The 14,179-nt window shown below is 34.8% G+C and overlaps 1 protein-coding gene across 1 annotated transcript in view; it reads left to right on the top strand.

The window, feature by feature from the left end:
- Positions 1–2,602: 2,602 nt before the first annotated feature.
- Positions 2,603–14,179, top strand: part of RALYL (RALY RNA binding protein like) — a 509,227-nt gene continuing 497,650 nt past the window's right edge. The window contains exon 1 of the mRNA XM_007461736.1: positions 2,603–2,876. Coding sequence (XP_007461798.1) covers positions 2,621–2,876 — 256 coding nt within the window. The 5' untranslated portion in view covers positions 2,603–2,620. The remainder of the gene's footprint in view (positions 2,877–14,179) is intronic.

Below are 14,179 nucleotides of genomic sequence, written 5' to 3'. Positions count from 1 at the left end.
TTTGTTATTTATTTATTTATTTATTGCTCAGCTGTTATAGATCTGCACTGCCTATGGCTTAATGTCAGAAAAAATATTTGTTCCATGTATATTAGCCTGATTTTCTAGTTGTTTGAGTCAGAGAGGTAATTTAACCCTTGTTATTCCATCATGATGGAAAGTGGAAGTCTTGCTTCAACTGATGAAGAGTCATGTAACAGAGAAGCACAAACTAAATATTACATTATGAGTTAAAGCTTAATTTTTCAGAGAATATTGATGGTGTACAACACAGTGACAAAACTCTTTCATTATTAAAACCTGATAGAAACTGGCAAGTCAGTCTTTATGTGAGCAGTTAGATACACAGAAATTTTAAGGTGATCAAAAGTCATTAAGTGGAATTACACAAATGACAGTTTGGACTTACAGTTATGAGAGTCATCTACATATAGTAAAAGGGTGGAGTCAGAGAAAGCATGTTGACACTTACAGTAAGAATTCAGAGTGCAGCTGTGCCCTCATTTTAAATTTGACTCAGGGTCACTGTCAAAGAAAGACCACTGGGCTCTGTAAACCATGTTTATGACCTCTTCTAACAATTCTTGTGTTTCTATTTTAACCAACTTATTCCTGTCCAGGAAAGAAAATGTCAACCATAAGAATCATTAATTCTTAAAAGTAACTTTATGATATTTCTAAAAATATCTATCACATAAGAGCAAAAAGAAAATAATATTATTTCTATGGATTGCATTACTGATGTTGGACTAGAGTTGTAAGAAGGGTAGCCCTTAATACATTCTGGAGCCAAAAAATTGATATTTAGGGTTTTTTTCCTCTTCAGTGTGGTTAAAATACACTAGATTATATGAGGAAGCTAAATGTTTAAAATACATATGTACACCTTAATTTTTCTTACTTGAATTGATTCTCAGAGCATTAGCTTAAGGTATGCAATAGCTTAAATTGCAAAATTAAAAGAAAAAGAATCAACTTTCGTTTCCTTCAACCCTAACCTCGAATAATTCTTAAAGGAAGCCCTTAAATGTAGCTAAGCCAAAACAACAAGGCAGCAATATAATCCCTGTTTTTAATGATGCCATACTCAGCAATATAATCCCTGTTTTTAATGATGCCATACTCAATTTTTATGTGAATAGCTGTTTATGAAGTCAACCTTCATTGTAAAGAGATATGTATAATGTTGTGTCCAATATTTAGTAAAATTTTAATAATCCAAGAAGTAATCACTAACAGCCTAATTTGAAACATTTTTGTGTTACGTGGTTGCTCTTGATTTTAGAAGTAGCTGCTTTAAATGAATAGTGAGTAAATTTTCAAGTATATCTAATTTACATGACTTTAAAATTTCCACCCTTTTAGTGATCAATTTAGAAATGTCATTTTAAATTGTTTTTAAAAACAATATACACTTATTAATTATTTATATAGCTATAAGATTTTAAGATATTATTTGTATAAAAATATGTCACTGATAAAATGTATCAATTAGCTAGTGTTCAACAATTATCATCAATATTAGAGATTGTATCCTTGTTGAAATTTTAGTTTCACCATACTAGTTTCTTTAAATTGGTAGGCACTTTAGAAGATGATGTCTGGCAAAAAAAAAAAAAAAAAAAAATAGTGCTTAAAAAATATTGTTGAATGAATGAATGAATTTTTAAAGGCTTAAAAAATAAATCTGTAAGTGCTGGAGTACTTGTAAATAAAAGTTTCATTGAGTTTAATTAAGCACAATTAAATACTCTTCCAAACTCACAAAACAGTTTTTAGAAATATTAGCAGTCCTTAGGCAACATAGGAGCCATTAGGTAAATGAATTAAAAATGAGGTTGAGAATGGAAATTTCAGTACAGATGCCCAGTCTGCTAATTTGCTGATCATTGATGAAAACTAGCTACACATGCTGTTTTTTTGTTTTGTTTTGTTTTGTTTTTTTAAACTGATATTTGGTATTAGTTACAGAGAATGTACAGAATTAATTCTGGTTAAATCCTTTATTTTCAAAATATGTTTTTCTTATGTTAAATTTTCCAATAAAATTTTTAATTCCTTTTTTTCTCTTCCACAGCATTTAATGAAATGAATTGTTAGTTTCTGATAGAAGGGTTTTGATAATGAAATAGCTAACATATCTACGTATTATAGAAAATGTAGAAATAAAAATGCATGTTCTCCACCATAAATGGAGGTTACAGTACTGTATTCCATCATCAGACCTTAGCCATTCTGGATTTTCTTTTTCACTGATAGATTAAGGTGGCTTATTTCTCATACTTGCTTCTGAAATATTGATAGACTTAAAAATAAATACTACAAAACGTTTATCACTGTGCAGGCCTGAATTTTAGATAAATTAATCAGGAATTTATTTATAACTATGCTAAATAATTATAATTATTTTTCTGCTTCATTTTGCAATGCGATATTCACCTTTTATTAATATATTACTAAATTTTCTTCTCAAGAAAATCAGTAGTACTTGGGGATTTGAGTTTACCTGGTACACTATTGAAAAATTGTTAAAAGCCAGTGGTATCCATTCAATCTAATTATTTTCCTTTTGATTTTTGTTTGTTTGTTTGTTTAAGGATTAAAACAAGGTGAGCCAACCATGACTGGCAAAACACAGACCAGCAATGTAACCAATAAGAATGACCCCAAGTCCATCAACTCGCGTGTTTTCATTGGCAATCTAAATACAGCCATTGTCAAGAAAGTTGACATTGAAGCCATTTTCTCAAAGTATGGAAAAATAGTTGGCTGCTCAGTTCACAAAGGTTATGCATTTGTACAGTACATGAGTGAGAGGCACGCAAGAGCTGCAGTGGCTGGAGAAAATGCCAGGATCATCGCAGGCCAACCGCTTGGTAAGTCCCTCTCCGGTATGGGTTTCACATTAGTGTTCTAGTCTCTGAGCATATCTGGACAAGCACTACTATAATATTTATCTCTTAACCAATTATAATACTTATATATTTATAATTTATATTATTTTCTTGTTCTCATATTTGTTTACTTATAAGTGCCTTATTTTCTCTACAAATTTATAAGCTTGAGATCGTCTGCTTTGTAATACTTGTTACCTCCACCAGTCTTAACAGGTCCAGGCAGATAAAAGATATGCATCATGTTTAACTTTATTTGACTTGCAATGATGTCTTACCTTCTAGGAAACACTTTGTGGAGCAAAAAATAAAATAAAATAATTACTTTTTATACTTATAGCACTTGCTCTGAGGTGCTAATGTATTTTCCTCAGTTACTGTTTTTATTTTGGGGGGAGAAGGGATAGAAAATAGCAAAAGGAAGTAAATCTTAATTACTGGAAAAGGAATATAAATTATTCTTTCTTATCTAGGCAGGAATCTTGTATGTCATGCTTGTTCAGTCATGTGCAATAATCACATTTATGTCTGATGTCCAGGGAATAATATAGTTTTTTTTTTTTCAAAGAAATGAGAATATAGTCTGAAGTAAAAGGAAAATTCATAGGAGAAAATACTTTATAGTAAGTATGCAGATAAAAATATAAATTAGACACTTTTTTTTTACATAAGGAAAAAGTATAATTAACACATCAGTGATTCCCTAATTTATATCTCTTGTGAGGTTCAGATTCTTATATTAAACTGATTATACCAGGTCTTCTTTTGGATATCCACATTGCAACTTCCTTCACCTGCATAATTCTCCATCACAATAAATGGAACCTTCATTTATCCAGTTTTTCAAACAAAATCCTAGGTATCAACCTTGATTCTTCTTTTCCCCCCACACTCCAAATGTAATCCATCATCATGTTTCTTACCATCAATATATCCCAAACCCAATCAACTTTTAAATCTATACCAATAGCCATCTTATACAGGCCACTATTATCTCAGGTGTACTACTGAGATAACCCCCTAACTGGTCTGTCTCTTCCCAGTCCTGCCAGTGTCCCTTTAAAAACATAAATGAGATTTTGCCATTAATTTGCTCTTAAGTCTGTAATGCCTTTCATTGCACCCAGAATAAATTTTATATTCTATACCATGGCGATGATGCACCACATTACCACATCTTCAACTCCATCTCCTTCCCTCTGCCTTCTTGTACCACTTCAGTGTTGCTGGCAGTCTTGATATGCTACAAACATTCCAAGATTGCTCCTACCTCAGAGGCTTTGGACTTGCTATTCCCGCTGCTCAGAAGACAGGTCCTTGCTAATCATTCTTTCCCTGCTTTACTGTATACTGTGCTCAAATTTTACTTTCCCCGAGAGGCTTTTCTGACCAACTTATATAAAATAAAATAGTCTTCTACCTTCTTTCCTGCACTGTCTATTCTATTATTGTACTTTGTATTTTTTTCATAGCCCTCATCAGTATCTGGAATCACATATTTTTATAAAAAATTTTTTGGCCACACCGCGTGGCTTGCAGGATCTCAGTTCCCCAACCAGGGATTGAACCCAGGCCATAGTGAGGAAAGGCCAGTATCCTAACTGCTAGGCCACCAGAGAACTCCCTGGAATTACATAGTTTAATTTATGATGTAACTTCTATCATGTCCACAGACATAATAAAGATGAAGGAGCATATAAAAGAAACAAGCTATAAAAACATAAATAAATCAAGTTAGAAGAGTGTTAAGAATGTTGTATTACCAAGTTATACAATGTAATTACGAAAAATTGGGGGGAAGGTGTGGAATTCAATAAAGTGAGAGTGAAGTCTGAGGTAATAGTCTTGAGGAAAAAAAGATGTTTTACATAAGTGCTTGCAATAAAACCACAAATAATCATTACCATATAAGAAAATTGTTTCATTTATATTTCTCCAATTCACTTTTCTATATTTTAAAGAAAAGTAATGCCATCCAAAAGACATTGGTAAGTTTTACATATGTTTTTTTTCCCAATGTCCCAATTCTACTTGTTTACCTTGATATTGGAATTTTCTGACCAATTTTGCTTTAACTTCTAAGTTGAAATCTCTGCTTAGGGCCACATCTGAGCCAAAATCAGAGAAATACCCACTTATTGCCTCTACCCTGATTGTTATGAGATTAGTACATACAAGTAGAGATGCATTTAACTATTAATTTTTAAAACTTAATGACCAATGTAAAGTCCAGTTCACGTGTTAATGAACTATAGATAATTTTCGAGTCCTTTTCCTATGTCAGGGAGGGGGAAATTTCCCCCTCTACCCCTCTTGAGTACTTGTGGGTGGGCTAGTAATAAATTTGACACAACACAGATTAACAGGAGAAAAGGGAACAAATTGTAATTTGTGCACATGGAGGTCTCAGAAATGGGGCCTGAGAAGTAGCCAGAGCAGGCAGCTTTTATACTTTTGAGACAAAGAAACAATAATTTTTTTTTTAACATCTTTACTGGAGTAAAATTGCTTTACATTGTTGTGTTAGATTCTGCTGTATAACAAAGTGAATCAGCTATATATATACATATATCCCCATATCCCCTGCCTCTTGCTTCTCCCTCCCACCCTCCCTATTCCACCCCTCTAGGTGGATGCAAAGCACCGAGCTTATCTCCCTGTGCTATGCGGCTGCTTCCCACTAGCTATTTTACATTTGGTAGTGTATATGTCAGTGCCACTCTCTCACTTCATCCCAGCTTCCCCTTCCCCGTGTCCTCAAGTCCATTCTCTACATCTGCGTGTTTATTCCTGTCCTGCCCCTAGGTTCTTCAGAACCACTTTTTTTTTTTTTTTTTTTTAGATTCCATATATATATCTGTGAGCATACATTATTTGTTTTTGTCTTTCTGACTTACTTCACTCTGTATGACAGACTATAGGTCCATCCACCTCACTACAAATAACTCAATTTTGTTTCTTTTTATGGCTGAGTAATATTCCACTGTATATATGTGCCACATCTTTTTATCCATTCAAAAGAAACAATAAATTTGAGAGGAATTGACAGGACAAAGAAACTTAGGTTTGGGAACTTAATTAGTAAGGAGTTTAAGCAAAGTGTGGGCTTGAGTAGCACATTAGTAAAGAAGTAAGAAGGTTTGTTTATACAGGTTTCTCTGCCCAGATTCCCTATCGCTGGCAATAAGGGTGTCCTTCTACCTCCTGTTGTAGGGAGGGCACCTTTCACATGAGAGAGATTTATTTCCTGACTTTAGAGAGACAGAGAGGAGGGTTAGTGTCCCTCTTGCATCAGCTCTTTCTTAAATAACTTTAATTCAAAATAATCAATATGTCAATGAGGCATATTTTGGGGCAGCCTACCCTGGGCCCAAACACCTGTCACTGCTCACTTACTCACTGCCCTTCTGAGAAGAATGCAGTGGGGAAGGAGCAATACCCACACTAAAATTTAGTGCCTTACTTAGAAAAACCCCAGGAAAAAAATGACAACACCAAATTACTATGCTTTGAGAGCCACAGAATTAAATTGTGCTTCTAATAAGATACCATTTTTTCATTCCCAGTCATTCTGGGATCCTCTCAGTTGTGTCCTCCAGTTAATCTCTGGAGAACCTATTTAATCAGCCATAATCACCCTTTCTGCCTGAATCCAAGTCAAAGACTTTATTCTTTTAGTTGAAATCTAGTCTCTCACTCCTTGTGTCTAAGTTGAATGCCTTTTCATACAAAGCAAGTGCTTTATAACTTAATAACTTTGCTTTTCAGGGCAAGTGTTTCAACATACTCACCTTTTCTTAAACCATATTGCTAGAGACTCAGGAACATCTTGTCTTCCAGATGTTCCTTATAGGAAGCTGGTTCCTGAAGAAAACAGTTTCCCGGGAGGTATATTCATTTCTGGCTTTAAGTATTTTGCTTTTGGTGACAGGGGAAACTTAGGTTTAGGTAAAATCACTGGCTTCTTGAAATTTTTGACACTCAAATAAACCTTTTATGATTCACAACTCCCACTAAACCCTACAAGCCCTTAATTTGAAGTGGATTGATTATGGATCAAATAATAGACCACTGACATAAGAAATAGATATTAACTTCATGTACCACAACCTATTTAAGCATTGTTATTTCCTTTAGAGTGGGAAGAAAATTAATATTAAGCCATGCATTGGGCTAGTACTTTACCTATATTATCTTATTTGACCTCAATGCATATTCAAGTAACTTCTTCTAAATAGAAACAATCTTCATATCACAATGTATTTAAAATTTTTATGTACAATTTAGAAATTAGAGTTAAACATCTATAGTACCAGGAAAAATTAAGCATCCTATTGTGAGTTCTTATAGTACTAGGGAATTATAGATTTATCCTTAAACTAAGAATCGGTTATGCATGTGATGAAACCTAGCATTTATTAAATGGAAAATATTAATAACCATTTTGTGTCTACAAGTAAGGGGAAACACTGAAATGTTTTAAGTTGGGGAGTAATATGTTGACATTTTTTTTATTGAAAGAATAATCCATTAGCAGATTGATGGATGGATTAATGTGATATAAAACTAGAAAAAAGGAAATGTGTTGGGACCCTACTGAAAGAGTCCAGGTGTCTAATTATGGAAATGAAGAAGGAAAAATTAGGAAAATGAGGTAGGATCAATAGGACTTAATAACTAGTTGGCACACTGGGTGAGACAGAGGGAGAGAAGAATCAAGAATGATTCCCATATTTCTGGGTTTAGTTCTCTGTTGGATTGACTTGCAGAACACTAGGATGATGGAGAATGATTTCCAAAGGGAAAAAGGATTTGTGTAAGACAATGAGTTCAGGATTGAATAGATGTATTAAGATTGATGTACATGCCTCAAGATATCCAGGTACCTATATCTAGTAGAATCTTGAATATGCAGGTCCAAACTAAGAGGAGAGATTTGGACTAAGAGTAAAAGATTTGTGAGTTGGGCTTCCCTGGTGGTGCAGTGGTTGAGAGTCCACCTGCCAATGCAGGGGACACGGGTTCGTGCCCCGGTCCGGGAAGATGCCACATGCCACGGAGTGGCTGGGCCCGTGAGCCATGGCCACTGAGCCTGCGCGTCCGGAGCCTTTGCTCCACAACGGAAGAGGCCACAACAGTGAGAGGCCCGCGTACCACAGAAAAAAAAAGAAAAAAAAAATTGTGAGTCATCAACACAGATAGTGTTAAAACTACGGAGATGGATAAGCTCACTCTGGGAAAGTATATGGAGTGAGAAGAATATTGGCTGAAGACAGATCTGTGGAGAAATCTTTGGGTCCAAATAACTAGAAGAGGCTTTCTGATAAGCCTTCTGGAAATCTAAATCTGAACTACTTTATGCACAGCTCTTTGATCTCCCAATTCTAAGTTGTAGTTACCATGTCCTTCCTAAACTTCCTAAACTTATTGGATGACTACTTCCTTAGTTATTGATTCTTGTATCAGTTCCTTTAAGCTACTAATGATTTCCAAACTTCCAAGGCCATATATGCAAGTGTGTTTTTTGATTCTAATGTTTAAAAAACTCATTTAGGAGAGCTTAGTCATAGGACCTTTAAAGCCTAAGTTTCTTTCCATATCAGTGTCTTCTATACCCAAAGCTATCTGCCCAGCTGAGTAGCAGAGAAAACATAAAATGAGAAATTATTTTTAAAATTGATGGATTCTACCTAAAAATTATAGTGTATAGAGAAACTAAGGGAGATCAGAAATGAGAGCTCAAAATATTGGAACTCTAATCTGGATTTTGAAAATAGGTCACAGTCTATTGTTTTGATTAACTTTTCTTCCTTGGATTTTTTATTTTTACTATATCGACAAAGATTCCTAAATTTTATACCATAACACCTGAAAAGGCACCTTGAAATAGTTCCATGGTCTGTGCATTTTACCAACATGATAATGAACACAAGGAATGTTTTATTGAATACATGTTTTTTTCCTGAGGTTATTTCCCTTAAAGGCATATAGCATATAAACTAATAATTAAGGTGATATTTTTCCCTTGGGGTAAGACTCCTATATATTTATTACCCCAGAGCAATTAAACAAAAACAAAGAAAAGTACTTATTTCCCCAAACTGCAATGAATGTCCGCAGTTCTTTTTTTTAATCTATGATCAAGGCATGTCCCAAACTTGATTGTGACTTTGACATATTTATTTTGGATGCCCTGTCCCTTTTTCTATACTACTCTTTAAAGTTTATGCCTTTTGTTTTCATTGCACAGTTCACTCATTCAAACTTGTGTGGCATGTGACCTCATGCCAGCTGTGACCCCAGTCTGTGAAACATGTTTCAAAGTCATTCTCTCTCCATTTCCCCAGTGATATCTCCTCTTCTTATTCCCAGGTCAAAGTTGGCACTCTGAGGAAATTTACCTGATAAATACCCTTTGTCATGTGTTTTGAGATATGATAACTGAGCACATTAAAGGATTTTAAATAAATAAACTGGGTGAAGACATGGATTTTTGGTATTGCTGCTTTCCAGGTACCCATCACAGCATACACTGTGGGTATTATAAAGAAAAGGAAACTTGGTCACAACTTAATTTTGCTGTATTATATGTTTTCAGTTCTTCAGCACATCTTTTGCACCACAGTAGAAAAGGGGATATCCCTTTTTTAACCCTGGCTTCCTGCCTTTGATATGTAATGAAAGATTGCTAAACTGTGGAAAAGAACAATTGATTGCATTTTCATCCACAGTACTTAGGGATTCTTAAAAAATCAAAATCTAACTGTGAAATTATTCTGAATAATTTTTGTAAAAAACACAATTTCTATAATGTAAAGCTCACTATAAAAATGTATTTCAATTTGGTTATTTAAAATAATTTATATTTAAAAATTTAAAAGAGAATCCTCTTAATAATTCATTGAAATTGGATTCTAAATTTTGTTAATATTAGAAATATTTATTATATTTTTAATCGAAATTTAGCCATTGGAACTTTTTTTTTCTCAAACACATTATGCGAAAGGTGAAATAAACATCTTAAATGTTTAATACTGACAATTTTTATATGAGAGGTCACACATAAAGTGTTCTTTTGTACCAAAATACCATGCAGAGGTTGGAGACTGTCTCGATCAATGTCAATTTCTACTGATTACACTTGGTTTGATTACACACAGGCTATAAATAGACATTTGTAAGGTCTTTATTTTTAGATACTTTCACTCTTAGGTTGGTTGCAAAAGCACAATTTATGAACTTAGGAAGTCAGTTATTAATAATAGGAAGAATCCAACACTAAAAAATCATTTATCTGTAGAAATCATTTTTTCTCTAAAGCCTGTATACAGGTTCCATTTGTTGAGGACCAAAGTCTAGCTTAAAAAAAGAATACATCAAATAGAGAATTAAATTAATTTTGTTACATTATAAAGGTCTTGTAAATGCTTAAGGAATTCAAAGAAAGAACATGAATAGGGATTGCTAATTTTAAAGTAAATCTGGTGAATATTCTTAATTCTGATCATGAGGGAAGTAATGGAAAATGCACTGATAAGAAGGAATATATTGGAGAGCAATCCTGGGTGTCGACAAAGAAGAAGAAAACAAATGCTGGTAACGATCTATCAAGCATGTCCTAGGAGTAATGGATTTCAAAAGTGTTTTTATTCTCAGCTACCATTTTGCATCCAGAGTGATCTTTTCAAAATACAAATTTAACCATATAACCCTTTGATAAAAACTATGCATGCTTTTCCATTGTTCTCAAAAAAGAGACTGAAACACTTGCTGTGGCCCACAACTTTCTATGTGATTTGTTTTCTGCTCATTTGTAGACTTACAGCATCATCCTCTGAGCCTTTCTTGGTGCTCCATATAAATTGACTTATATCAGTTCTTTGAACAAGTCATCTTTCCCTCACCAGGACCTTTGCACAGGCTGTGTGAGTGTGTGAAATATGCTTGCCAAGCTTGCCACCATCTCACCTCACTTCCCCACTTCTTCACTCCCTTCAGTTGACTGTTCATCCTTCAGATCGCAGGTCAAATGTCATTACTTTAAGGAAACCTACTTTGTTACCTCAAACCTACTGGTATCCCTTTCTAGCACATACCTTCTTTTCAATTATGTTTTTATATTTACTGTTTTGTGATAGGTATCTTTTCCTTTTCCCCATACACTAAGTTCCTGGAGAACAGTGACTATATATGTTTATATTAATCTTCTTGGCACCTTGAAGTGTGCTGACACTTCCATGGCAAACGCTCAGTAAGTATGTGCTGGGTGAATGTTTGGATGTTTAGAGGAATGGATGGATTTCACTAAAGGGCCTTTTACCCCCATTTAAAAGTGTAACACAAGAAGATGAAGAGAGAAAGAAAAATGGAGAAGGAGGTGGAAGAGAAGGAGAAAGAAGAAGAAGGGTTGGTTTCAAGTTCCCTGAAAAGCAAGTAATTGCAATGGGGTTGCTGTAAAGGGAAGGCAGTGTGGTCTCCATGCAAGGGGATTCAGTCTCTCAAAAGTCAGACACCTGAGAAGTAGCTATTCAATAGGCCTGATTTCTCTAATGATTAGCGATGATGAGCATCCTTTCATGTGTTTGTGGGCAATCTGTATATATTCTTTGGAGAAATGTCTGTTTAGGTCTTCTGCCCATTTTTGGATTGGGTTGTTTCTTTTTTTGATATTGAGCTGCATGAGCTGCTTCTATATTTTGGAGATTAATCATTGTCGGTTGCTTCATTTGCAAATATTTTCTCCCATTTTGAGGGGTGTCTTTTCGTCTTGTTTATGGTTTCCTTTGCTGTGCAAAAGCTTTTAAGTTTCATTAGGTCCCATTTATTTCTTTTTATTTCCGTTTCTCTAGGCAGTGGGTCAAAAAGGATCTTGCTGTGATTTATGTCATAGAGTGTTGTGCCTATGTTTTCCTCTAAGAGTTGGATAGTGTCTGGCCTTACATTTAGGTCTTTAATCCATTTTGAGTTTATTTTTGTGTATGGTTTTAGGGAGTGTTCTAATTTCATTCTTTTACATGTAGCTGTCTAGTTTTCCCACCACCACTGTCTTTTCTCCATTGTATATTCTTGCCTCCTTTATCAAAGATAAGATGACCATATGTGTGTGGGTTTATCTCTGGGCTTTCTAGCCTGTTCCATTGATCTATATTTCTCTTTTTGTGCCAGTACCATACTGTCTTGATGAGGTATCACCTCACACTGGTCAGAATGGCCATCATCAAAAAATCTACAAACAATAAATGCTGGAGAGGGTGTGGAGAAGAGGGAACCCTCTTGCATTGTTGGTGGGAATGTAAATTGATACAGCCAATATGGAGAACAGTATGGAGGTTCCTTAAAAAACTAAAAATAGAACTACCATATGACCCAGAAATCACACTACTGAGCATCTACCCTGAGAAAACCATAATTCAAAAAGAGTCATATACCACAATGTTCATTTCAGCTCTATTTACAATAGCCAGGACATGGGAGCAACCTAAATGTCCATCAACAGATGAATGGATAAAGAAGATGTGGCACATGTATACAATGGAATATTACTCAGCCATAAAAAGAAACAAAATTGAGTTATTTGTAGTGAGGTGGATGGACCTAGAGTCCGTCATACAGAGTGAAGTAAGTCAGAAAGGGAAAAATGAATAACGTATGCTAACACATATATATATGGGATCTAAAAAAAAAAAAAAAAAAAAGATTGGTTCTGATGAACCTAGGGGCAGGACAGGAATAAAGATGCAGACATAGAGAATGGACTTGAGGACATGGGAAGAGGGAAGGGTAAGCTGAGATGAAGTGAGAGAGTGGCATGGACTTAAATATACTGCCAAATTTAAAATAGATAGCTAGTGGGAAGCAGCTGCAGAGCAAGGGAGATCAGCTCGGTGCTTTGTGACCACCTAGAGGGATGGGGTAGGGAGGGTGGAAGGGAGACACAAGAGGGAGGAGATATGGGGATATATGTATATGTATAGCTGATTCACTTTGTTATAAAGCAGAAACTAACACACCATTGTAAAGCAATTATATTCCAATAAAGATGTTAAAAAAAAAAAAGAGTCATGTACCACAATGTCCATTGCAACACTATTTACAATAGCCAGGACATGGAAGCAACCTAAGTGTCCATCAACAGATGAATGGATAAAGAAGATGTGGCACATATATACAATTGAATATTACTCAGCCATAAAAAGAAACATAATTGAGTTATTTGTAGTGAGGTGTTTGGACCTAGGGTCTCTCATACAGAGTGAAGTAAGTCAGAAAGAGAAAAACAAATACCGTATGCTAGCATATATATGTGGAATCTAAAAAAAAAAAAAAAAGATTGGTTCTGATGAACCTAGGGGCAGGACAGGAATAAACACACAGATGTAGAGAATGGACTTGAGGACACAGGGAGCGGGAAGGGTAGGCTGGGATGAAGTGAGAGAGTGGCATGGACATATATACACTACCAAATGTAAGATAGATAGCTAGTGGGAAACAGCCTCATAGCACAGGGAGATCAGCTCAGTGCTTTGTGACCACCTAGAGAGGTGGGATAGGGAGGGTGAGAGGGAGAGACAAGAGGGAGGGGATATGGGGATATATGTATACATATAGCTGATTCACTTTGTTATACAGCAGAAACTAACACAACATTGTAAAGCAATTATACTCCAATAAAGATGTTAAAAAAATAGGCCTGATTTAATTTTTCTAAATATAATCCTGTCTTTAATAAGCATCAACTGTTAATATACACATATTTTATTCAAAGGTTATAATAAATGATATATGGGTTTAAAGAAAGGTTTTATTCATTGAATACTTCCTTTACATTCCTTAAAATTATACCTTTCCATAGTTTCATCTTATTAATGGCTAGATGTTTGCACAGTACTTCATCATTGTCTAAGCTTTTCAAACACAGATTATCTTTTTTGATGCCTATTCTGCTGGATAAAAACTGAAGCTCTGAGAAATAAACTTGCCGTATAGCACACAGATGCTTCTGCAGGATATCAAGCTCATGTAATCTCATCCTAATTATTTTCAATATTTATTCTCGCCAGCAATTTTTTTTTCATATAAGTATATTAGTAACATGACTGTACATCTTATCATCCAAACCAGGATACTTCTGAGAGTGAGAAGGGATGCTATTAATGATTATTCTGTGATGTCAGGCTTAAACCAGGCAACTTGAATGCATGGTCTTTATTATCGCATTATTACTTAAAGTAGAATTTTCAACTTACTTGATCTTTCTCATAAGACAGCTATTGTATAATTTTTTC

This window comes from Lipotes vexillifer, unplaced genomic scaffold (genome assembly GCF_000442215.2).
Source record: "Lipotes vexillifer unplaced genomic scaffold, Lipotes_vexillifer_v1.1 scaffold163, whole genome shotgun sequence".
Taxonomy (NCBI): Eukaryota; Metazoa; Chordata; class Mammalia; order Artiodactyla; family Lipotidae; genus Lipotes; species Lipotes vexillifer.
This window is presented reverse-complemented; position numbering and strand designations above follow the sequence as displayed.